This window comes from Arachis hypogaea, chromosome 14 (assembly GCF_003086295.3).
Source record: "Arachis hypogaea cultivar Tifrunner chromosome 14, arahy.Tifrunner.gnm2.J5K5, whole genome shotgun sequence".
Lineage (NCBI taxonomy): Eukaryota > Viridiplantae > Streptophyta > Magnoliopsida > Fabales > Fabaceae > Arachis > Arachis hypogaea.
This window is the reverse complement of record NC_092049.1, coordinates 130,447,406-130,474,087: the sequence shown is the minus strand read 5'-3', so window position 1 is coordinate 130,474,087 and position 26,682 is coordinate 130,447,406. Positions and strand designations below refer to the sequence as shown.

Here is a 26,682-nt window from a genome sequence, read left to right as displayed (position 1 = left end):
TGTCACTGTCATGTGCTTTATCATAAACCAACAAAATATTCCAAGGTTTCAAGAAGAAGTATACTGTCTCCCCCCTGATATTGTGGTAAGGGTTGCTTCAACGAATTTTGGGTGTATTTTCTTCATATCTTTGGGTGTATTTTTTTTCTTTCATTGGGTGTATTCTGTTTATTCATTTAGGTGTATTTTCTGTATTTATTTGGTTGTTCTCAATTTTTGCAGAACATGGCCCTTTCAAATCATCCAGACGGCGTATTCTTACAGCCTAAAAACAACAAGCCATTCAGGGTGGAAGACTACCCAATGTTCATACCCTTCTTGGACCTTCAAAAATTAAAATCACATCGTTATGTGAGTTTTCATTTCTAAAACTACTCATTACCATTTTTTACTTATGTGCCAAATAAACTAAAACAGTGTTCAATCTGAACATATTTTAGATATTTGCACTTGTTTGCCATTCACAACATCGGTGGTTATGGTTCACTGATACAAGAAAGAGGAAATTTTATATAGTCGACCCATATCACACAAAATCTCCTTCCGATGAGAGAACTGCGCTGAATACATTTGTTGTAAGTTGGTTCTATATTCTGTATATATATATAGTTGGGTGTGTTTCTGTTTAATATAAGGTGTAACTGTTAACTCCTTTGGGTGTATCCTTTTATTGAAATTTTGTTTTGTATTTTAAGGGATACGTAATTTCACGAATTAAAGTATATGCTGGGGGCACCACTGAAATCAAAGGACAAGGACAGGGAAATTGTAGCACCATACCTTCACATCTCGGGCCAAAAGACAAGGTATAAATCTTTCAATTTGAAAATTAAAATTTCCTATATGTTGTTTATTAAGTTGGGTGTATGTTGTTTATTAAGTTGGGTGTATGTTTTTTATCAAGTTTGGGTGTATTCTGTTTTCAGCTATGACTGTGCTATCTATGTAATGAAGTGGCTTGAGATATTTGAGCCCGCAAACCATAAGAGGCGGAAGTATGAGTGGGACAATTGGACTCAGGTAAATATGTTTAAAACTAAATAACTCTGTATTACATTACTCAATTAACATGGTTGATTAAACAGAATATTCTTTTTTACTGTAGGACGAGGTGGACCACTTTAGGGTAGAATATGCTTTCCGGATTCTATTTCATGACATGAATTTAGACAAAGATGAAGCCATTAGGGGAAGTAATGCAATCAGACTGTCCAAGCCATCCTCGTTGTTATTGAGTCCATATTGTCAGATAAATTCTCAGGATGTTGACACTGCTTAATGTAAATGTATGACAAATGGAAGACATGTTGTAACAAATCGAAGACATGTTGTAAATATTTGACAATTATAATACAGTTTATTGTGAAATTTCTTTCAATAATTAAACTCTGTCTGCTGTATTTAAAATGTATGAATTACAGGTACTTTAATATGAAGGAAAACATCAAATCAAATATACACCCATAACTTGCCATTTTTTACACCCAAAGAAAGTTGATTATACACCCTGAAATCTATCACCCCTGATACTTTATCCCTAAAACTCTGAACCTTAAACACTTAATACCATCCATATGCAAATTGTATTTTATAACATAAAACCCATAAAACGTTGTAAAAAAAAAACAGTATTTTATAACATAAAAATAAGGTTCTGAAGTATAGATATGTATATATATGTAAAATGTGAAATACAAGAAAATTCAGAAATACACCCAAACGAACAGTATTTTTACACCCATATTCTATAACTATATACCCAAAGAGTTATCCCCTGCTGCTGGTACCCTGAACTGATAAATTCATAACATGTCCTTGATATTGGCTGGAATTTGAATACACCACTGATGCAGCATCAAACAGGTTTATCTAAATATAACAAACTCACATTTTAGCTAAACTATTAACAAGAAAAATAAACTCAATCACCACAAATTTAAAGAACATCACTTTTACCTCGGTTAAAACTTTTGTTTTCTTCTTCTTTGTGGCATTTGCAATCTGTTTGTCCAATTTTGAACCTAGCCTATTTTTTGGACGTCCTCTTGTTCAAATCTTTGGGGGGCTTTGAAGCTCGTTAACGGATTCCAAGTTGGCGTCTTCGTGAGATAAAGAATATGTGCCCTTCCTTTTGGCTTTGAATGATTCCATCTCAGCCATTACGTTATCGTACGCACGGTGCAGAATTGCAGTCAGCTCCTCAGATTCGGATGCAAATTCACAAATATTTTGCGAACGAAAAACAAATTGGTCAAACCTCTTGCTTCTTGGCTCCAACAGTGGCTCGTCATGGCTGCTTTTGATGTGTGTGTGTCGCCTCTTTACCTTCTTGCTCCATCGTTCCAGTATATATCTCGGTGACACTTGGCTTACTCGTTCAAAGCTTAACACGCTTAGTGCGTGACGGCACAGTATCCCTCTCAACTCGAATAATAAGCATTGGCATTTTACCTCAGCTACTACTGAGTCGTAAGTAACCACAAACTTGTTGAATATTGAGCTGGAAACTTGTTCTCCGACTTCGTATACTGAATAGCCTAGAGCGGAATTCATTAATCTAGTGATACAATTCACCTTTCCTCTGAATTGTGCTTGCACTTCCCTAAACTTTTGATGAGTGTACACATCTTGAAACTGAGCTTCAACAGAGGATTTGGTTGCACACGGTATGACCGTATGGAAATCTGCAGCATCTGATTCTCTCTCTGCTTGCTCCCTGCTTCCGAGGCAATTATCGTATTGTTTGACGAATTGAATAAGCGAGCTGTTCCGGGTAATAAACTTGTTAAAAAATGAATGCATGCTCTCGCTCCTTTGTGTGCTTCTCATCCCTGCCCAGAAGTGGAGATCCAGATAGATTGGAACCCATATATGACGGTCTTCATAGAGATCTGCAGAATACACCCAAACATACACTATGAATACACCCCAAAAAACATGCAATTTACACCTCTGCTGCATATTTTAAACAAACATTACCTGAAAGCCACTTGTTGTCCACAAGACCAAAATTCAGCAGAAAATCATTCCAATTCCTATCAAATGAGTCTTTGCTATGAGAGTTCCAAACAACTTGGCCCATTTCTTGTTCGATTTCTGCATGTCCCTTGTACCTGTTTAATTTGCTTGGAATCTTCTTCATGATGTGCCAAATACACCAACGGTGAATTGTTGTTGGCATACAGGCCTCTAAAGCCCTTTTCATTGATGCGCATTGATTGGTGAGAAACCCTTTCGGAGCATTTCCTCCTAGGGGTATACATGGGCCGGGCCACACCGGGTTTGGCCTGACCCAGACCCGGCCCGAAATATAGACCGAGCCTAATTTCATGACCCTAACCCGACTTTAAACCCGATGAAACCTATGCATCTTCGGGCCAGGTGAAAATCGGGTAAAAACCGGATGAAAACCGGGTCTTCAACATGTAAAAATCACCTAATGTCCAATCATTATTTCACAATTCACATAGTAAAATTCACTTAAAAAATTATAACAAGAACCAACCATTTTCTAAAATTAAAATATAACCACAATCAATACTAATATTGTCTAATAACACCAAATATTTAAATCAATACAAATAAGACAATATTATGAATTAGTCTAAAGTCTTATGCATTTTAAACATAAAACATTAACTTATAGTCTTATAATGACTAATAACACAAAATATTAAGGTTTACAATACTTAAATTTTACATAAAAATAATCATCATCCATCACTAATAACACAAAATATTAATTGTGTACGATAACCGGGCCACCGGGCCGAGTTCGGGTGACCCGAGCTATGACCTGGACCCGACCCGAAATAATGACCGGGTCTATTTTTGAGACCCTTACCCGACCCTAGACCTGATGAAATCACACTAAATTAGCCCCTAAAAGGTTCGGGACCAGGCCGGGTCTTCGGGCCGGGCCGGGCCATGAACACCCCTATTTCCTCCCATGCAACGAAGCCAACATTGAAATAACCATTTGAATGATTCAATTTCTTCGTTTTTCATCAAAGAGCATCCGAGAAGTGTTGACTGACCGTGGTGATTCACCCCGACAAAAGAACCACAAACCAAGTTATACCTGAAACAAATTAACATAGTGCAGAATGGAAAATCAATAGATACACCCAAAAACACCCAATATACACCTCTGCCGTGGATTCATAAAAATACATTAATTTAGCATCATAAACAGCAACGGTTTGTCACCTGTTTGTATTGTAGGTGGTGTCAAATGAAATAACATCTCCGAAATACTCAAATGCAGCTCTACTTCTTGCATCGGCCCAAAAACCCAGCTTAATCGATTGATCCTCCTCGAGTTCAAGCTCAAAAAAGAAATTCTGATTCTTCTCTTTCATTCTTAACAAATATTTCCCGAATTCCTTTGCATCTTCTTGTTCGGAAATATTCTGCACTTCTTTCGTAATGTAATTCCTCACGTCCTTTTCAATAAAATTTAACTCACGGTGACCCCCGGTAGCCGCAACAAATGATTGGTAGGTTTTGCTTGGTCTAATACCGGCCTCCTCGTTATTCTCTATTGTACGACGAATGGACATGCTTAGTTCCCTGTGCTGTTTGAGCATCTCTGCTTTACTTGGACAGCAAGGGTGTGAATGATCCAGCACAACCTTTGAAATGATCCAAGCACTAACATCCTTCAATGTGTGTATATAAATTCTTGCAGGACAGTTTAAACCGGCTGTCGGATTGGTCTTCTCGGTCGGAGATATTTTAGATTTCCATTTTCTCTCTCTGCTACATGTAATCAATTGATTCTTAATGTCGTTTCCCTCCCTATTTTTGCTTCGAACTCTTGTAGAAAAACTTGCAGTCTTGGCGTAGTTCCTGTAAAATTTTCCAGCATCTTCAAGGGTGGTAAAGGTCATTCCAACCTTCGGAACAAATTGGTCATCAACAACAGAGAGAGGCTGCAGAATACACCATGTCAAAAACTAAAAATACACCCAATCATTGATGATATAATACACTCGAACCGCAACAACTCAACTAAAATAATAAAAAAAACCATAAACTGTAAATACAAAGGCTGCAGAATACACCATGTCAAAAACTAAAAACACACCCAGTCATGTCTGATATAATACACCCGAACGACAACAACTCAGCTAACATAACAGAAAAAGCCATAAACTGTAAATACACCCACATTTCTCGCAAAAATACACCGAAAAAAGTTCTAATCTACACCCGAGCGTCTGCTATAAATTCCAGATAATTAATCAAAACTAACACAGATTCATGTTAACGTGTTAGTTTCACAGTCAATGTTCACGAATTATTCAGCTACACAATGCTATTCAAATGACTGCAACAGAATTCAGAGTAATCGTATGTAAACCAAATCTCAGGAACTTCGTTAGATTCAAATTCATAATCCACTTTGCCCTGATTCAGCTGACAATCTGAGGTTGAATCATCCACAATCTTCAAAAACGAGTTCAAACTTTGATTTCAGAAAACAACAAATCGAATAGAAAACGAAGCTGGAGTTGCAGAGAGAGGAACTAACGTAAATGACAAAGAACATACCAGTGAGAAATGAGGGGAAAAGAACGATCGAGAAGAAGGAGGGAAGACGCGCGAGAAGAAGAACGAGCAAATATGAAAATAAGGAGAACGAAGAAGGAAACAAATCTTTTAAATTTGGTAGTTATATATACGCGGGATCTTTATATAGCGCGTGTATTGGACGTATGTGTAGCAGCGCATTTTTTGGGTTTATTCCTTAATGAACTTGTAAAGCATACAAGCCCTAATGGCTTGTATGCAGAGCTTTTCTGAAAAATAAAATATACAAAAAAAAAAAAATACAAATGATAAAAATATATGCAAATTAGGCTGCAAAATTATCAATGACAATAATTAGAAATTAATAGTGTCTAACCAAATTTGTAACCTACAAGAATTTATTTTCCTATATTTATTATATCTTACCATTATAAACAATCTATTCTTAATAAATATCCATATTACAAATGCTATAATAATCTATTAATCATAATAAATTTTACCTTACAAATATTCAAATTCCATACTATTTGAACTACTTATATAAGTTTCTTATCACTATTTCTTCCGATAACATCAAATTTAGCACAAGAAATTTATTTTCGCTCTCAAACTTACTCAATAGAGCATTATTTTTTGGATAATATCACCAAACAAACAGACAATTGGTTTATCAAAGTTTGCGTGGTTTGTCTATAAAATACATTAACACCCACAAATGAAGAAGAGTCTCTTTGCTTAGAAGTTAGAAATGATTATATTGAATGAAAAGGTACAAAGCAAACATATTTATTGTATTTTTAAATTAAATTTACAAAAAAAAATACTTTAATTATTTTTATTTTTTATACTTTTTATATTATTTTATAATACTTTATATATAATTATATTTTAATATCATTAAAATTATACTTCTTTCAATATACTATTCATTGTTCCTTTTTAACTAATTATTAACTATGATTTACTAACACTGCAAAGAATACATCTTCATGTAATTGTGAAGACAAATATGATAAACAAATTCAAACATTTGTTACAAAAAGGAAAAATCTATACTATAAAAATTTAAAAATAAATAATTTGTATAGACCAATTAAAAGTATAATGAAAGCAAATTTTTTACTTACAACTGTTGTGAAAGAAATTAAAGATCCAATTTCAAATATTTTTCAATACTATTTTGAATTTGCATCACTTGAGACATTGTCTGAGAGAGTGGGTCAAAGAAAAATACTAACAGGTAATTTTACTTTATACTATTTCAATTGTTCTTATTAAAAATAACTTATTCAAAAAAAAATCTACACATTTTTGTTCTTTTTATTGTAGATATCATTGAAAAACTACATCAAGAAATTAAGGAAAAAAAATCATACAAATTCAAGACACATCTTCGGAAAAAGAACATACATGCAAAGATGGAACAAACAACATAATAGAAAGTGCATACAACACAACCATTCATAAAGAACATGCCTTCACAGGAACCTACGACAGAAAGAAGAAAACAACTCTAACAATAACCAATAAAAAAAAAGGATGACAAACGTCACATAAAAAGACTAAGTCCATCAACTAAAACAAATACGTACAAAAATCAAACCACCAAATAAAAATATCACTTTGTACAATTCCAACATCCAAAATTTTTGTACGACAAATTATTTTTAAAAAAAAAATTTTAAAATTTAATTTTAGTTTACATATATTTAATTTAATTCTACAAAATATAATCATTTTTAATATTTATTATATACTATCATTAATTTACCGTCTGCGCATTGCGCAGGTCTCATTCTAATAATATTTCATTTTTGTTATTAACAAAATGATATCTAAATAATTTTAAAATTTAATAAAGGTACCCCTGATTTTACTGGAATATTTCTCTAATCAACATGATATTGATGTGGCCACCATATTTTGCTCATTTAGCTATTTTGTTAATCTAATTACTTAGCTATAATTAACATGTAAATTAAACTAAAAGTCAATATGAAAAATTCCTAATCACACCAAATGTTGTCCTAATTTCATACTTAGAATTATTAAGTTATCCTTATTAATACTTACTGTTTCTAATTCACTTCATTTTTTTATTGAGAGTTAAATTCAATGGTCACAGAGGTGGAGAAATGTTGCTCTCAAAGTGAATTTTGGCACCAACGGTAACCAATCAATGTGGAAGACATTGTTGATTGGCGATCTTCGAGTGCAAGGGCTTGCAAGGAGCATCGAGCATCATCGCGACGCCATTGACGAGAGGTAGGTTTCACTTCTTGTCTTTGTTGTATGAAGGTTGCTTTTGATAGTGAATGAGTCCTTACATTGAGGGTTTTGTGTTAAGTTGTTCTTTTTTGGCCAAATTTCTTTCCGTAACAATTATAGTGTATTTCGAATCGGAAATGTTTGGTAACCAAAGAAAATCAACCAAAAACAGCCATAACTTGCCTTATTTAGCATTCATTAATTGTTGCAACAATTAATGAATGCTAAATAAGGCAAGTTCTGGCTATTTTTTTTGTCTCCCTAGCAATACCCATTTTTCGAATATTGTCTGTTAGAAAATTCTGAAAATTGACTATTTCATTACTAGTGCTTTCGTCGTGGTTCATAGTCCACATCTTAGCTTGACATTTCTTCATACATTAAGGGTTTGATATCAGTTGTACTGTTATTCTTTAAATTCACACATCATGATCTAAGTACAATCTATTTTAAATTGTTGTATTAACCATTTTTCTTCCAAAGATATATAGGCTTTGCAAAGCTCTTAACATGATCGAATTTTTGAGGCAATTATATTGATTCATTTGTCCGTTGCTTAATTGATCCTATGCTATATGACCTTTTTGAGACATCACCTTGCTGGTTTCAAGTTGCTCAGCATTGCAACTAATTAGAATATGTTGTTGCCTTATCGATATTCGTGAGCTTCACTAAATCTGTGGTTCTATTGCTCCTTGAGTGCCCTGCATTGTAATGGTGATTGAGTAATGATATTCGAAATTTCGCTAAATTGGTGGTATTGTTTCCCAATTAATGAGATTCTGTTTGTTTAGCTGGTTGATGATGAACCACTTTGTGTCTTTAGTTTATCAGTTGGTGTATATGTAGCACATTTGTTAGTTTATTATCTGAGATTGTCAATTGCTAACCTGAAGGATGACTAGGGCTAATGTTATATTTGAGTAAACGGAACTGTTCATCCTAATATGATGTTCTCACAATGTCCTTAAAGAGCCTTGTAGATCGATTAAATTTCTTTCGTCTGTTTAACCTTCCTATCCCTTATCACTTAACATTTAAGGTTAATATGTATAATATGATTTGAAAATGTTTTATTGGCTATATCCTGCATGCTTGGTTTGATGTGTTGGTTATGTTTGTCCCTAAATCTAGAATCTGGCTATGTATATTCTGCTTAATTCTTCACCTTGCCTCTCTCCTTTGTCATCCTTATCCACCACATAATTGCACTCGAACTCTTGGAATCTCATATGACCGTGTTTTTTAATTATTATTTTATGTTTTGGGTGTATTGTTGGAATTTGTGTTACTCTATATGTTTTACACTTTTGGCTATGTTATTTGGTCTTTAATTTGAGTTTGTAGTGTGCTTTTGAGATTTTTCATATCAATCTAATTATGCCATCTGTTCTTTGAGATAGATGGTGCTTCATATCGATTCCTTTTGCTACATTGTATATGTGAATATTAAGAAAATGTCTAACATTTGATCGTTGCACAATATCCGCAAAATGTTTTTCTTTATGCATTGAGTTCAATTTGTATCTAGATGTAATATTATATAGTTGAAGTGCTTAAGTTTTTTCCTGCAACTTTGCTTAGATAGCTTGATTTTTAGCCTTATTCTTACTAACTATTCGTGCAAATTATTAAACTTATAGTATCATGATGTGGTTATATTTCTTTTGATTAAGGTTGTTTCAATGTTGTTTTCTTTCCTTATTCCTAAAGAGTAAACTACCATTTCTATCCATAAAAGTTGAAAACGCTGACATATTTACCTATAAAAGATTAAAATTACCATTTGTACCCATAAAAGATTGACTTTCGCAGCAAAATTATCCAGACCCTAAATAATTACATAAAATCCCCAAACTACCCCCTTCTCTTCTCTCACACACCCACCCTCACTCGCTATCTGCAGCACCTAAACCACCATTACGGTAGCATCATCTCCCTTCTTACTCTCTCTCTCTCTCTCTATCACTCACTCACTCACTTTTTCTCTCTCATCTCTTGAACATCAACATAATCCAGTCACTATCCTCTTCAAAATCACAAAAAAACAAACTCAGATCAAATTGAAGAATAGAACATGCACAGATTCAAAAATAAAACCCTAATTTCTTAGAACTTTCACAAAAAATTGACAGTTTCTCAGATTTCAGATCACCATTTTCATTACAAATAACATAGAACACTAATTTGATTTTGGCGACACTGGGAGGAGATGACGAAGACGCATTGCTAGGAGGAGAAGAGAAAAGTGATTCTGAGAGAAGGAAAAGACGAAGATACCACATTTGGAAAAGGAAGGAACTCAACGCTGAAGAAGTTGGGGTTGCAGAAAATAGAGAATTCAAAATTGCTGCTTCCTGAAGTCAGAAACCTCCCGAAGGAGGAGGAGGGGAGGAGAAGATGGAGCTCACGATGGCAAAAGGAGGAACCACCATTAATGCACAAAAGAGAGAGAAGAACAACAGAGAAGAGAGAATCATCAATAGAAAAAGAAGAGGAAGGAGAAAAGTGCGAAGAGGGGGGAGAGAAAGAGAGAAAGAACGATTGAAGAAGATGAAGGAGAAGGAAGAGAGAGAGAGAGTGGAAAGGGGATGGTGTTTCAGCAGCACTGCTGCAGATAGTGAGTGAGGGTGGGTGTGTGAGAGAAGAGAAGAGGGTAGTTTGGGAATTTTATGTAATTATTTAGGGTTTGGATAATTTTGCTGCAAAAGTCAATCTTTTGTGGATACAAATGGTAATTTTAATCTTTTATGGATAAATATGTCAGCGTTTTTAACTTTTTTGGGTAGAAATGGTAGTTTACTCATTCCTAAATGCATCATTTCTTGCATCAGGGTCTAGTTGTATGAAATAGATGTGACTTGTACTGCCAAAGAGATAATATAAATAGTAAGTTGGTTTGAAATTCGGAAACCGAATTTCTAAAGGAGGGAAGAATGTAATAACTCAAAAAAAAAAGAAAAAGATATGCAAATAAATAAAACAAAATTGTGGGCCACTCTTCTTTTTCTTTTTCCCTAGCCCTAATCACACACAAACACTCTCTCTCAACCTTCAGTCTCTCACTAGCCGTCACCCTCCCCAAACCCCCCTTCCTCACTCACACATGGACACAAACTCACAACACACACACAAATCACATGAACAAAGAAGAGAAGAATGGAGGGAGAGCTGCGCTGCGAGGGAGAAGAGAGGACCGCCACTGCGTGTCCTGCCGCTGTCCTCCCACTGAGCCGCCGAACCCGCCACACCTCGCTACCAGTTGCCGCCGTCATCAGCAACGATGGAGGAGAGAGAAAGAGGCGAACGCGAGAAGAGAGAGGGAAGCCTTTGTGTTGTTGTCGTCGTGCTGGAGGGCTGGCTGTCGGGGGAGCTGCTGCGATGAGCTCACCGCCGCCGAAGGCCCGTCGTCGTCTGGGTCACTGCCAGAGGAAGAGAGCTTGCACAAGGGGTTGCTGGAGTGGCTCGCCGCTGCCGCAAGCGCCACCGCACCTCTGGCCGCCGAGAAGTCACATTGAGGTCGCTGTTCTTCTGCCGCTGCCGCTGCCGGGGTTTCTGGTCAATGGGCATGGCGCTGTTGTTGCCAGAACCACCACCGGTGCTGCCGCTACTTGTTTCCCTTAAGTCCGAGTCGTTGTGGTTGCTAAGAAAGTGGTTTGAAGCTGATGTTGCGGCTGCCGCAGTTTCGGGTTGAGAGGAAAGGTTCCGTTGATGCGTTTGGATTATAGTTTCAACAATCGAGAACTATCGCCAGCTCCATCTTCTCGCTTCTCCGATCCAAATTCTACGCTCATTCATTCCATTCCAATTCAATCCTCCTTACCTTGAATTTGGCACTTTGGGTTTGGTATCTTCGGTCCCTTGGGACCACGTTGTGGGTAGGCTTTACATTTATAATTATTTGACTCTGCATCTATAATTATTTTGACATATATCTATTATGATCTTTGAATTATACTCACTATATTTGCCTTGAACGGTTTTAAATTGATTAGAATAATTAATTTATTAAAATTAAATAATTTGTTTTTATGAAGTTTATACTTTCGGAACTATACATGAGACCATATATATTTTTGATGAAGTTTTGCATTGTTTTAAAATGTTTGATCTTACTTGAATATCTGTTTTTGAAGCATTGAAGTATTTATTGGTATTCACTTAGTTTAAAGATTGTGAAATATGTTTCAAATGTCTTATGATTGAAAAAGTATGATTGGAAGAGATTCTGATAAAAAAGTATAATATGATTTTATTTGATTCAATACCTTATATATTTGAAAGATCAAAGATTTGTTATATTTGAAATTATATGTTTTGAATTGGTTTGGGAGGCTCGTATTAGAAAACCGTAGTTAACGGCGGTTATGACGTTAACTTATATGCATCCAATTCAGGCCCAGCTAGCAGGGGTGTTGCTAGCCTAACATGTAGGTCACGCGTTAGATCTGTTATTTTGTTAGGACACACAAGCAGTGGTGGAGCTTAGTTCAGACAAGGGGTGGCCATGGCCCCCCCAAATTTTTTATAAAAAATTTAGTAGTATTTTTTCAAAAGATAAAAAATAGTTCACTTGACTTAAATACTTTACTATGATTTAAAGTATCTAATAAGTTCAATAAACAACACTCTCTCTATCTTTAGGTTCAAATATAAAAAATTAGATATCTTTTATTTATTTAATTTAATATTATTTTATATTTTACTATTTATTTAATTTAATTTTTTATATGATAAAAAATAATAGAATATTCAATAAGTATTAATATTATTGAATTTGTATAAATTGATAAAAAAATTCAATAAATATTATAAATTTTAATATTTATCCTTCTAACTTCTTCTTTATATATTTTACAGGATATATATTCAAATTTTTATATAAAATAATAATGAAAAATCAAAGAATTGATACATTTTTTAAGAGGAAGGCTAATATTTAAGAAGGAGAACATATAACTTTTACAATATCAACACATGTAGATAGTTCTTCTACTTTAATGAATCACGAAAAAAGTGAGATATAACCTTCAAAAGTTCAAAAAGTTATATCTGTTGACTTTAACTTTAACTTTTTGGAACGAAATCTTGAAAAAAGGCTTTAAATTTGACAGTATCACCCAAATCAAAGAGATGAGATTAGACGAGCTTATCTTAAATGAGATCTATATAAAAAAATATTTTGACAATTATTTTCTATTTGGCCCCCCCAAAATTTTGTTTCAAGTTCCGCCACTGCACACAAGAGGAGAGGGCTACCCATAGAGGTGGAGCCGCCTAAATGTGAACTTTTGATTTGATTTCTGTATGAGAACTTCCTTATTGATTCACTTATTCATATAAATGATTATGTTCTAAATAAAATTATTTTTATGATAATATTTATATGGTCTCATGTGAATTATAGATGTACTGTCTAGTCACTGAGTTGCAAAGCTCACTCCTTTTTTTTGAAAAAATAATTTTCAGGAATAAATACTTAAATATGTGAGTCTTTCTATTAAAGACTAATGATCTGCAATGGGTACTTATTCCTTGTTAAGTTCTTAGACGTTATTTGCTCCATATATCACAAGCAGAATCTTTCTATGTTTATTTATTTTATTTTTTATTAAAAATATGTAATTATTTATTTTAGAACTTGTAAATTTAAAAGAAAAATAATAATATTTGTAACCTTATTTATCTCATATTCCAATATGTTAGGGTTGTTAGGAGATTATTTCCCGAAGCGCCAGTCATGACTATTTTGGGCCGTGACAGAAATGCTATATGCATGTATGCAATATTGCAATGCAAACCTCGGAACATCTTAATAGGGTAGCAAGGACAACTATCCATTCTTTGAACTTCATGTTAATTATATAACACCCTAAGAGAGAAAATTGCAGTGTATAAAGAAAAGGTAATAAACACAAAAACAGGAACAGATCTCACTTTGTTGCTTCCAGCACAATGAATGTGTATAGATGGAACTGTTTGAGCTGTTAAACAAAATGTGAATTTAACATACATATGCACCTGCCATCACCACCTAAACGAGTTTCTGTTGTGTGCAATGTGCATAATCAAATACAGAGGAAAAGTCCTCATAGCACAAGTGTATTCATGTGGACCAGGGTGAAGTCCTATCAAGCATTGGAAAGTAATGTGTCACACTTTCTTTCATTCATCGTTGACATTTACAACAGATGAAAGTACTACTTTCTATTCCAACAAATCTTGATATTCAGCAATGCTGGGTGAATCTGTATCCGCACTGAACAGGGGTAATTTTTTTCCTACTTACATCATTGAATAGCCTTTTAAGTATATGGACAAACTAAGCCGCTACATGGATTAATTAACAAGCAGCAAATTAGATAACATGCGTATCTTGTTCCAAAACCTTAGGGCAACAAGTTAATGGATCCTTCTATTAAATACTCAATTCTTGATTGACGGGAGATTTTTTACCACTTAAACTTGAATCCCAACAGAATTTAACTATAAAGTATAAACAGAATTTATTTATCGACTCATAGATCCCACTGATCTTATGTTATTAGTTTCAGTGACAGGTTGCTATAAACCATCCTGACTAAGATGGATTGAAAACCAAAGGATCAAAATGATTACTCACATTTAAGATGATGGATCAAAATGCTATCAAGTTATACAGTAATTTTTAGTGGAATATGATGGATTTACACATCCTTTTAAGGAAAGAGACAGCATATTAAAGGCTTATCAAGTAAGAACTTTAAAGAATGTGTGATTAAAAATTAGCTGTTCATCAAACATGAGTAATCAAAGTTCTAATGAGGTACATCAAAGACATAGCCCACAGAACTAGTTAACATAGAGGTTATTCCTTATTAATAATTGCATATCAAAGCAACTGGAAACTTGCAAGAATGGCAACTAAGTTGACATTGGTACTCACCATGGTCTGCAGATTTTCTCCTTCACTCTGTAATGAATCTGAATCTGTCACATTATGCTTGCCAATCTCACTCTATGCTGCAGCAACGAAAAAACATTGTCAATCTCAAGCACCATCTTCCTAAAACCCTCCAACCCAATAAAAGAATCGCTATAACCTCATTGCAACAATTTACACATGAAACCAAGATTAAATTTTTTTTTCTCAGGATATTCAATAAAAAGAAAAACAAAAGTAGAAAAGCCATCAGACGTGAACTCAAATACAACCTCCAAATGCTCAATTCATATTCTTCCCCATCCCCCTTTTTCTCATATCCACAATTTGAAACACGCAATTCAACACAGGTGCACATTCCCCAGTAATCACAGAATACAAATTCTCCTCTATCAGAACCCAACATATTTTTTACAAAAGTTGAAAGAAAAAGAATTACAAACTAAATAACAAACTTCAAATGCCCATATTTATACAAACTGAATTGATCTTGGGCTTGAATAATTTCAACTAAATGAAGCCAAGCGAGATAGATCCATAAAAAATAGAATCAATTACCTGATTTTTGAGGGCTAACTGAAGCAACATGAAAAGTGAAAGGAGAGCTTCAGTAGATATAATTCTCCATCAAAAACAAATGCCCGAATGTCATAAGCACAAGAACCTGTCTGCATTTGTGACACCCCCTAAAGAACAACCAATATCATCCCCAAATATATATATATTCCCTTTGCTTGTTCTAATTGTGCCCAAGATTTACATTCCTTTCTGGGGTTCACATGGCAGTTGGATGGATGCAATGAGCTCTGTCAAAAGCTTCGAATCTGGGGAACCATTTAGCTGAAGAGATCTAAATTTTGCAATCATACAAGTAATATATTGAGAAAGCTGTGTCATGAGCTATGAGAACCAAGTGCTGTGGGAATGCAAAGGGAAGAAAGGTAAGAGTTCAGGTGGGTCAGAGCTTCTACGAGATGCCAAACTGCTTGAAATGTTGAATGTCTTGCTTGCACACCCAACGTGCTCCAGATCTTTGTACTCGGATTCCACGATAATCACTGGGAAATTGCAGTTGGAAGCGATTGTCTTGGCATAACATGTTACTAAAATAGTAACCATTCACGCAGACAATGCACAAATACTTAGATTTGAGAGGCAAAACCACATGAAATACACTCTTGTTGATGAATTCTTTACCATTGCAGATAACCGATGGCTGTTCCGGCAAGTCCATGATGACACCTTGTAATAGGAAACAGAGAGCAAGTGCGATGGTTTCAGTTGAAGGGCAATTATGGGGGAATGAGACTGATATTCCGTTATCTTTTTTCTGATCCTTAAACCATGCTGGCATTTCCTTCCCACTGATCCACATTTGCAAGAGGTCTTCACGATCTTGGCTAGCTGATTCTGCAAAGCCACAACACGCTTTTGATATAGCAGCATTTACATTGGATGCAACCAGTGGTTCAAAGCCCTTTACCTGTAATTCTCTTAGACTTGATGGAAGCTCTGGCAAAACCTCCAAATTATAGCAATAACATAGATCCAGACGTGTAAGTCTGGGAAGTGCATGGATACATATTGGAACTCTTAAAAAATCACTGTACCCTAAATCCAAATCCGTCAACGACGTTAAGTGGCCAAGATCATAGTAAAGGGTCGACACTTCTCTAGATCTGCTATACTCTCCATGTAATTTTAGGCTACTCAAAGAGGTCAGGCGAGAGAGAGAACACAAAAGTCCAACAAAAATTGGGCTGTTAGAAAAATCCCAAGCCTCGAGGGACTCTAACCCATGAGTGGTGTATGGAACACAACTAAGCTCCACGAATCTACTCAACTTCAACTTCTTTAGGCCAACGAAACATCCAAGTGGGAAGGGAAGACTAGTAAGCTTGTGGCACCCAGTTAAGTCCAACTCAGACACGCCAGCCAACTTTCCAAGCGTTGGGGGTAGCTCTTCTATACCTGTTTTTTCCAGATCAAGAATCGATAACTGTTTCATGCATTCCCCAAATTCTGGCAGTCTTCTCAAACTACGGCACTCATATAGATTTAGTTTCTCGAGTGAACTTATCTCCAATTTATCTCCAAGTGTTTCAAGACTCCTACATCTACCTAAATTCAATTCAACAAGCCTCTTGTGGTGTGCAAGAGATGGATTAATATAATTCAGCTCCTTACATCCATGAAGATTAAGTGTTTTAAGATTGGGAGCCCCAGAAAGATCTGGCGTTTGCTTCAGCTTCTCACAGAAGTACAGATTCAAGTGTTCTAACTTTTTCAGAACCTGAAAAAACATAGAGAAATATCACGTGGTTACTATTTTTGTTGGAAATGCTATTGTAATAAAATTTGATAGAACTATCGATGAAAAGGTCTACCTTCTTTCCATCCCATAACTCTACAATTTTGCCATGAGATAAATCAATTTCAACAAGTTCATAGCATTGATCTGTAAAGGGTAGAGTTTCCATTGGACAACCTTCCCAGTGCAAAACCTTTAATGTACAAGGAATATCACAGAGAATGGGAGCATTCACGCCATCTAAAATGAGAAGTTTTAGCTGGCATATATTTGAGAAAGATAAATCTCTCCAATTCTCTTTAATCTCCCGATACTCTCTCCATTCCTCTTCTGTCTCGCAATAATACACCTTACTTACGATGCTATGAGTTGCTTCACTTTCCTACGAATACACATAAATAAATAAACAATTAAAAAAAAAACAAGGAAAAAACTATACTGATTGAGATAACCATAAAAGCAAAAATAAGTTTTTAGTTACTTGGATAAAATTTTAAATACATTGTCAAATTCTTATTTTAATTCTATGCATCCTATAGTTGAGAAAAAACGAGGCATACCTTCTTTTGAGTAAGTACAAAATCAACATCCTCATAACACCACAATCTGCTACGCTTACTAGCATCATTTGGAGATTCTTGAATTACAATTTGTTTGCCCATTTCTTCAAGCAGATCATGCATCCCCAGAGTAACCATCCCGAGTATCTTAACCTCCTCTAATGTGACCAATGATCTATTAATCAAAATATCAAGACCGATTTCAGCCTGATAACCACATCTTTTTAACATCTCTGTTACATGATGTTTCTGCCTTCCTTTAAAGAAACAAGCAATATCTAGAAAAATATCCTTTTCTGTATCTTCTAAACCCTCATAGCTTATTTTCAATACATCAATAATTTCAGAATGTGAAGTCTTCTTTATTCTTTCAATAGCACTATACCAAACCGCAATAGTAGGTCTACCATTAAGATAGGAACCCAATACTTTAAGTGCCAATGGAAGACCACCACTGTACTTGACCACTTCTTTAGACAAATCCAAAAACCCTTCTGTAGGCTCCTGCTGTTTAAAGGCTTTCAGACAAAAGAGGTTAAGGGCTTCACTTTCCACTAACCCTTCAACCTTATAAATTTCATGCACCTCTGGTCCCTTTAGCACCTCTACGTCTCTAGTTGTAATTATTATTCTGCTTCCAGGACCAAACCAATCTTTTTCCCCAGCCAAATCTTCTAATTGTTTTTCATGATTTACATCATCAAGAACAAGAAGTACCTTTTTGAGACATAAAGAGTTTTGAATTATTCTCCTCCCGTCATACTTGTTATAAACAGCATATGAACTTATATTCATTTGATCAAGCAGCTGCTTTTGAATGTGGACAGTATCTTTTTTCTCACAATGCTCCCTTACATCGGCAAGAAAGCAACTAACTTCAAATCTACTTCGAATGGTTTCAAAGACAGCTCTAGCAATAGTCGTTTTACCTATGCCTCCCATTCCCCATATAACCATATAGCGAACATCATTCAACCCAAGACCTATGAGATTAATCACTCCTTCGACTCTTGAATCAATTCCTACAAGATTCTTCATTGAAGGGGGCAACTTCGGAATCAATATTTCATGGATATGTTGAGCAATTTTTTCCACAAGTACTGCCTCATCTCTATTCAGGGAAAAATAATTTCTTTGTAAGTCTAGCAAGACAAAAGAAAAATAAAGCAAAACAACTAATTTTATTAAAATAAATTAAAAAATTATTGGAGAAAGAAAAACTATACAAAAGAGAACAAGGCAATTGATGAGTTTGGAAAACTCTAAATTAATATTTATGATGACTAAACATTATTAATTAAATTAATTATAAAATTATTAATTCGATTTTCATTTAACATATGTTAATTAATAATGTTGTAATGCAGGTTTTCTTATTAGGCCGAACAGGAAAAGAATTATTGCTAGCCCAATATGCTTAAAAACATTCAGCCTTGTTTAATGATTCCTATATTATGTGGCTGAAGTAATTTGTGATTATTTGGGCCAGAATTCAAATATCATCATAAGCCCAAATTAAAGCTAACATTCAGCATTGATACAAAAATCTTTTTGATCCACATTGTTGAATTAATGGTAACTTTACTTGGCCAAAATTGAATTATTATTCCTACAAACTCAAATTAATAATTGTTGCTACATGACCCAATGCTTGATACGAAACTTATTATAAAAGGAAGTAAAATTGCTTCATGCCTCCAACGGATCCCAATCCTTCTCTTGGAATGGATTTCAAAATTTAATTTGCTAGCATTGGAAATATGAGAGAGAATGTCATTGATATGATTGATGGCATTAAGGCTACACGCTACTCAGGGAAGGAAAAGCAACTTCTATTCAATTAATTTGTTTAATTCATTTAATTGCTTCTCATCCAATTGTTTCTTCTCTCTCATTCTTTCTTTCTTCTTTTGCGGATATTACCCAGCAAACCATAGAAGCTACATTGAGCTACCGAAAAGAAGGAAAGACACACCAAAAGACCATCACAATGATGGCAAGAAAAAGCAAACTAAAAGTATGTAGTGGCTGATATTATCACCAAGAATGGTAAGATTTGGTGAGGTAATCTCGGGCTCCTCATACCCAAAAACAAGAAGAAGATCTCGGCCAGCTAGGAGAAGATCTTGGAGAAGATGGCTTGTCTCTGATTCTGCTCTAACATCACAGGAAGTAACTAGAGTGGCTACGTGATGGAAGAGGCAGAGATTGGATCAGATGAAGCTATCATCATCATGAAGCATCAACGGCCAGAAGTTCATCTTGGAGAGCAAGGAAGAGATGAAGGGCTCGGATTGATGAAGAGTGGTGACCAAGGAAGGACTAGAGGTAATTGCATGTTGGGTTTGCATGATTTATCTTTTTTCTCTCTCTGGCCGAATCGGTTATGACTTGAAGAAGAAGAAGAAGATTGGCTTGGTTTGTTTGGTTTCAACCTTGAAGGGTTCTTCCTATAAGTATGGGTGAACAGTTAGGGTTGATTCAAGGAGTGAGAGTGCAAGGCACAGAGTTCTCATAGCAGCACAAGCTGACAGAATTTCTTCTCCTTCAATGTTTTCATTTTGTAATTTTTCTGTTTAATTTTGTCATGTCTTGAGTCTCATGGAAAAAGGCAAACAGTGAGGTTTGTAATGAAAAAGCCATAGAGCGGAAAAAGGCAGAGAGTGCAAAATTAAAAGAAAAAGCCATAGATGTCCTTAGAGTTCCTTTGTACATCTGTGTTGTGTATCATGATTCTGTGAGAATCTTCTTGTAAGTTGGGTTAGCACTTTACCAGTTGAAAGCTTGGCAGTAACCAAGTCTGTAACATCTCAAGTTTTTTTGAAACATTTTACATATACCTTCTAATTTTATCAAAATACCTAAACTACCATTTACCCCTTTTCTAAACCCTAACCCTCTCCGAACACACACACCCCCTGCTGAGAATGAAAGAAAGAAAAATAGCGAGGGAAAACAGAGAGGGAGAAGAAAGGAAGAAGGAGTTGACACCGGTGAAGCTGGACGTCGCCGTCGTTGCTGCGGATCAAGTAGGGAGAGAGAGAAGGAGTTCGAAACAGGGAATGGAGGAAGGAGAAAGGAAGAGGAGCGAGAGAGGAGGTGCTGTCCTCGCCATCGCCCCTGGAGACCGTCCCTGCCGCTGGAAGGGGAGCTTCGTTGTTACTGTTGCGGCTGCAGGTATGGGGCTTCGAAGAGAGAGAGAAGCTCGCAGAGGAGAGAGAAACACAATGGCTAGAGAGAGGAGAGTCTCGCGAGGAGGGAGAGCTGGTACGCCTCTGCCGTTGTCGCAAGCTGCACCACCGCGCCTCCGGTCACTGGGAATCGCGCTGACGTCGCCAGAAGCTGCTGTTGGAAACTCTACAAGTTTGCCCTAGCTCAACTTTGCTTCTGCCTGTTCTGTCCTTGCCGGTGGGGGGTCACCGGAGCTGCTGATGCTCCATCCTCTTATTTCCTTTGGTTGCTGCAGTGAGAAATCGAAGTTATTGCTACTACCTCGGTCCAAATTTCGTGCTCTTTCATTCCATTCTACTTCAACCTTCCTTGGCACTCTGGTTTGGTTTCTTTGGTCCCTTGGGACCAATTTGTGAGTAGGCTTTATATTTATAATTATTTGGCTTTACAGATAATTATTTTGATATATGCTGCTTGAATTTATGACTATACTTACAAGTTACCAACAAAGGATTTGAATTTGATTTTAATAATGGATTTATTAGTACTAAATATTTATTTTTGTGAAATTCAAAATTTCAATCTGCACATGAGACTGTATACATGTTTGATAAAGTTTTGTATTATTTTAGAATATTCGATTTTATCTGAATATGTTTCTAGAACATTGAGATATTGTTGATACTCACTTATATATTCTGAATTTGTAAAGTATATTCGACATTTCATATGATTGAAAATGATTTTGATGAGAAAGTATTATTTGATTCGATACTGTATATATTTGAAAGATCAAAGATTGGTTGTATTTGAAATTATATGTTTTGAATTGGTTTGGGAGGCTCGTATTAGAAAACCGTAGTTAACGGCGGTTATGACGTTAACTTAGATGCATCTAACTCAGACTCCAGCTAGCAGGGGTGTTGCTAGCCTAACGTGTAGGCCACACGTTAGATCTGATATTCCGTTAGGACACACAAGAGGAAAGGACTACCCATAGAGGTGGAGCCACCCAAGTGTAGACTTTTGATTTGATTTCTGTATGAGAACTCCCTTATTAATTCACTTATTTACATAAATTATTATCTTTTAACTAAAATTATGTTTATATGGTCTCATGTGAATTATAGATGTACTGCCTAGTCACTGGGTTGCAAAACTCACTCTGTTTTTCTAAAAATATTTTTCAGGAATAAATATTTGATTATGTGAGCCTTTCTATTCAAGAGTAATGATCTGCAATGAGTATCTATTCGTTGTTGAGTTCTTAGACGTCATCTGCTTCATATGTCACAGGCAGGATCCACTCATATTTATTTTATTTTTTATTTGCTAAAAATATGTAATTATTCATTTTAGACATTGTAAATTTATTTAAAATATTTGTAATTTTCTTATTCAACTTATGTTTGAGTCGGTTAGGCTTGCTTGGGATTATTTTCCTTAGCACCGATCATGGCTCATTTTGGGCCGTGACAAAGTCAAGTTCAGTTTGGGTTTAGATTCTGGACTTATCCCGGATAGGAAGGTAGTTCCTAGGGAGAATTGGTGTTTGTAATCAAGGATGATTATAGTGAAATTCCATCATTGTTGTGATGGAGATTGGATGTAGGCTGCACTGCACTTAGCAGCTAAATCAGGATATATCTGGGTGTAATATTCTCTTCCTTCTACTCCATTTCTGTTTCTGTTGCAACAGGAGATAAAACTAAAAATATCTTGTGCTGATTGACGAGACAAAAAGAAAAGTCTCATGGCTGGGGATGAGACAAAATAAAAAGTCTCGTGACTAGTGACGAGATAAAAAGACAAAAAGTCTCCAGAAACAATATTTAAGGCCAACAAGTGTTATCAAGCGAAAATGGGCTAAAATTCAACCTCCCTTCTCTTAGCCACTGATAACCATCAGCAATTTAATAATAATAAAAAAAAAAGTCTCTTCTCCCCACGAACTAGAAAACTGTGGATCACGTAATCACACCAATACAATTACTTAGATTAGAAGTAATACATATACACACAAAATGACTCTATACTGCATTAGGTATAAAGTGGAGCATTGCTGCATTAGCATCAAGTCAAAAGGGTTTATAAAGGACGATCTGAGGCATTTCAGTTTGTTGACTGACATTTCAATTTGTTGTGTAAGCTACGGTAGTCTTTCTTTTTAATTTGATGAAAATACATGTATACCCAACGGTTTATTTGTTTCAATTTATCACATGTAAAATTAATGTGTTATTTAGATCAAATAATTAAAATAATTCTTTAAATTTTTCTATTATTTTAATTTGACATTGATTAAATTTTAATTTTTTTTTAGTTCTGCCAAACTTTTCCACTTTTCCATTTTGGATGAATTTGATCTTGATCAAACTGGTACTCTATTAAAGTAGTCTCCCTAATACCTAATATGAATTATATTAGTACTTGACCTATAGATTTTGTCTTCAAACAATTGTTAATTAATAAGTGATTAATTGGCATATCCAAATTATCTAATAATCTTATAATCTAATTGTAAAGTTACAAAGTTACCCCTCTACGCTCTTCTCCTCCCACTTCTTATTCTTACAAAATTTGAATCAAGAGGAAGTATGAATGAGAGGATGACGTTCTGATAGTTAGATTAGAACTTAGAACACAACGACTTCAATTTTTTTTTAAAAGAAAGAAGCTCAACACATCAAGTGGAGCGAAAAAATAATAAAAAAAATAATAAAAAGAACCAGTGTAAACCATAAAGTAAGTTATCCAACTCTAAATAACACTAATGTTTATTCTATTGTCATTTTTGGCATTACTATCAATAACAAGAAGGATTCACACCTAACCATTTTTTATAGTTCATGAAGGACATATGAATAATCTCATCAACCCCTTTTTCTTCTGTTCAATTTAAAGTTCGAAGAGACTAATTTGATTAGCTAGTGAAATTTGACGAACCATTTTGCCTATTGACTTATTCTATCTGTATCAGTTTTTGTTCTTCTAAATATAAAAGAGATAAATGCTCTATAATTATTTTCTATCATAATTTTTTATTTTTGTGAAAACACTTTATATTCAGTGTGAAAGAAGAAGAGTAATTCTTCTTATCGTTATATTCTTGTAAATTTTTATAGTATACTATCATTGAGAAGTTAAAAAAAAAAAATTAGAAAACAAATTATACCACACTGAACTCCACACTACTAATTTTCTTTTTTAAATAATTTTTCTAACAAATGGCATTTTAAGAATACTAACTAGGTGTCTAATAATATGTTTTAAATATTGCGGTCTATTAGGTATAAAAAATATTTAAACTTTAGTATTAAAAAATAAAATAACTTAAGTTAATAAAATAAATAAATTTCATATTAAGATGTTAATTGAGTATAGTAATAGAATAAACTAAAACAGATAATAAATTAATCATATTAATAAAATAATAATAGCAATAATAAAAGTTTAACTAACATATTTGCTAAAGACATATTATTAAAATTTCTACAAAAATATTATTTGCATATCAAAAATTAGCTACTAAATCAGTTTTTTTTCTATATATATATATTATTTAACTCATTTTAATATATATTTTATATTTTAACATATATTTTATACTAATCACTAATTTGATGGGTAATATTTTATGTATATCTAATAAAATTGAGTTATTAATTAAGAAAGTTTTATGAAAAACACACAAAATTTTAAATTTTTAATATATTTATTATGAATTTATTAAAACAAAAATTTTAAAAACTTCTTATAATAAATTTACAAAAACATTATGTGTACAAAAAAAAAATGAAACACAATTTATATATTTGTGAATAAATTAAATAGATATATTACTTCACAAAAATACTATATTTCAATATATATTTCATACAAATAATTTTTTTTACGTATACTTAACATATTTGATAACTTTAAATTATGAGACAGGTTAACTCATCTATAATAATACTATTTTATTATTATAATCTAATAATAAAAGGTAGATCTAAAATTTAGTCTATACAATTTGTTAAAAATGAGATATAATCCCAATCTAATAGTACAAATTATTTTTAGTTTTGATTAGATTATTAATTTAAAAGTTTGAACGGTGTATAGCAGATAAATTGTAGTAATAACAAGCGTAAGTTAATGATTAGTTAGCTTACTGATTTTCTGAGGTCCATCCAGAATAATCAGCAACTTGTTTTAACGCTTCCCTCCATCTTTGAACCTTCTCACGGTCGTGTCTCTTTTTGTGCTTCTTGAAAGCTTTCTGAAAGGTTCCTATTTGGTGCCTCACAACAGAAGGTTCCACACCGTAGAACACTGTCACCATTTGTAGCCCCAGCTTGTTCTTGCAATCAAGGATCTTGCAGAGCTCATCCAAGCACCATGTGGATGAAGCGTAGTTTGGTGACAGAACTATGATTGCAAACATAGACTCTTCAATTGCTTTGAGGAGTTCATCTGAAATAACATTACCCTTGCGAAGATTGTTATCATCTCTGTAGGTTGTGATTCCCTTTCTGTTGAGGGCGTCATAGAGATGGCTAGTGAATCGTCCGCGAGCATCTTCACCCCTGAAACTCAAGAACACGTGATAGGTGCATGCTCTTGGTGGTGGTGGAATTGAACCAGAAGAGGACTTGGATGCCATCTGTTAGAAGCTTCAAGAATTGAATTCTATGTGCACAGAAGATCCAAGGGTTGTGTTTGGTTGAAGACTGATTCAGAGAGTTAACGAGATCACTTAAAAAAGTTGTGTGCAAGAGAGAAAGGAAAGTGAGGTGGACGTAAGCAATGACCTAACCGTATAATGGACTAAATCAGGGATAATAACCATATGTTATAAAAAGTTGATTTTGGGTTCCTCAAGGTTTGAACTCTTAATTTTTCGGATCTGAAACTTTTTATACCATATCATCAAACCACTCATCCAAAAAATGTAACTTAATAGTTGATAGGACAATGTAATACTAACAGTAATATCTCTAATACTTTTTAAACCTCCATTATACACATTGTACGCTTAGATCATTGACTCTCTATACTTTCTCTTTAATTATATTATTATCATAATTTATAATTTAAGTGTATACTAAAATCAACCATCAATATAATATATATTACAAATTTCTCTCGCAGATAATTTTGAGAGTTGAGTTAAATCTATTTAATTTTAATTTTAATATCATATTAAAATTTATTCGATTTAATTTTATTGAATTATTTATTTTTAAATATTCACATTTTAGATTATTATTGCTAGACATAAAAAAATTGTATTATAAATCTTACAATTTTTGTGAATAAAGTTTCTAAATAATTTATAAGTATGAGGCATCTTTTATCTTATAAATTTTTAGAGTTAAATTAAATTGACTCGATCTCATTTTTAATAATGTAAAAAATAAACTACAATCATCACATATCTATCATATAATATAACGGTGTTTGTTATAGTATTTAAAAATGATTATTTAATTGTTAAAAAAATTAAATATTTAATATTTAATTTAAAAATAAAAAAAATTAAAATATTTAAAATTTATCATAAAAATAAATTAAACAAAAATTAAACACCAAATTAAAAACATTATAAAATTGACTTAATATAATACTGAATATAACAAAAAGTTTCTTTTTTTCTTGTTTCCACAATTCAAGTTGTGAAAACTGAAGAGCAAAGGAAATTTCGTATAGGAAGTGCCTTCATCACTGCCAACAGAGAGCGCGTGGAAATTAATTTGGTTGGACATCAGATATAGAGTATAGACCCCTTTATTTTTTCTTAGCAAGACATGATTTATTTTACACTTCCAGTTCTTTCTTTATTCACTAAAAAGTAAAAACTAATGACTCGAAGGTCGTGAAAGGATCTTGCAATCACTGAACAGAAGATAATTAATGGTGGCAAGTTA

At 34.0% G+C, this 26,682-nt stretch overlaps 2 protein-coding genes across 12 annotated transcripts; both read right to left on the bottom strand.

Moving 5' to 3' along the window:
- Positions 1-1,915: 1,915 nt before the first annotated feature.
- LOC140178360 (protein FAR-RED ELONGATED HYPOCOTYL 3-like) lies at positions 1,916-3,466 on the bottom strand. The gene is made up of 2 exons (XM_072215025.1): positions 2,980-3,466; positions 1,916-2,891 (listed from the first exon to the last, which is right to left on the bottom strand). The coding sequence occupies exons 1-2, from the start codon at positions 3,329-3,331 to the stop codon at positions 2,050-2,052; spliced, it is 1,194 nt and encodes a 397-aa protein (XP_072071126.1). The 5' UTR covers positions 3,332-3,466; the 3' UTR covers positions 1,916-2,049.
- Positions 3,467-3,520: 54 nt separating this feature from the next.
- On the bottom strand, positions 3,521-25,579 carry LOC112744166 (disease resistance protein Roq1). Of its 11 annotated transcripts, none has more exons than XM_072215019.1 (7): positions 24,928-25,566; positions 17,600-18,710; positions 17,116-17,421; positions 15,287-17,021; positions 14,732-14,808; positions 4,210-4,934; positions 3,521-4,081 (listed from the first exon to the last, which is right to left on the bottom strand). In XM_072215019.1, exons 1-4 carry the CDS (start codon positions 25,416-25,418, stop codon positions 15,696-15,698), a joined length of 3,234 nt encoding a protein of 1,077 aa, XP_072071120.1. In that variant the 5' UTR covers positions 25,419-25,566; the 3' UTR covers positions 3,521-4,081; positions 4,210-4,934; positions 14,732-14,808; positions 15,287-15,695. The 11 variants fall into 11 exon arrangements, with proteins under 11 accessions (XP_072071120.1, XP_072071122.1, XP_072071123.1 ...); XM_072215021.1 differs by lacking the exons at positions 3,521-4,081; positions 4,210-4,934 and adding an exon at positions 13,716-14,136 and having other exon boundaries at positions 15,287-16,138; positions 16,212-17,021; XM_072215022.1 differs by lacking the exons at positions 3,521-4,081; positions 4,210-4,934 and adding an exon at positions 13,716-13,934 and having other exon boundaries at positions 15,287-16,138; positions 16,212-17,021.
- Positions 25,580-26,682: the final 1,103 nt, after the last annotated feature.

Bases quoted from the DNA above. Each gene is read 5' to 3' on its own strand.
- LOC140178360 (XM_072215025.1), bottom strand. From the start codon at position 3,331: ATGAAATTAGGCTCGGTCTATATTTCGGGCCGGGTCTGGGTCAGGCCA. The intron at 2,892-2,979 runs GTAATGTTTGTT...TGTATTCTGCAG, and splicing joins GGACAACAAGTGGCTTTCAG to ATCTCTATGAAGACCGTCAT.
- LOC112744166 (XM_029292319.2), bottom strand. From the start codon at position 25,418: ATGGCATCCAAGTCCTCTTCTGGTTCAATTCCACCACCACCAAGAGCA. The intron at 18,711-24,927 runs GTAAGCTAACTA...TTCCCTGAATAG, and splicing joins GGATGGACCTCAGAAAATCA to AGATGAGGCAGTACTTGTGG. The intron at 17,022-17,115 runs GTAGACCTTTTC...ATGTTTTTTCAG, and splicing joins AGTTATGGGATGGAAAGAAG to GTTCTGAAAAAGTTAGAACA.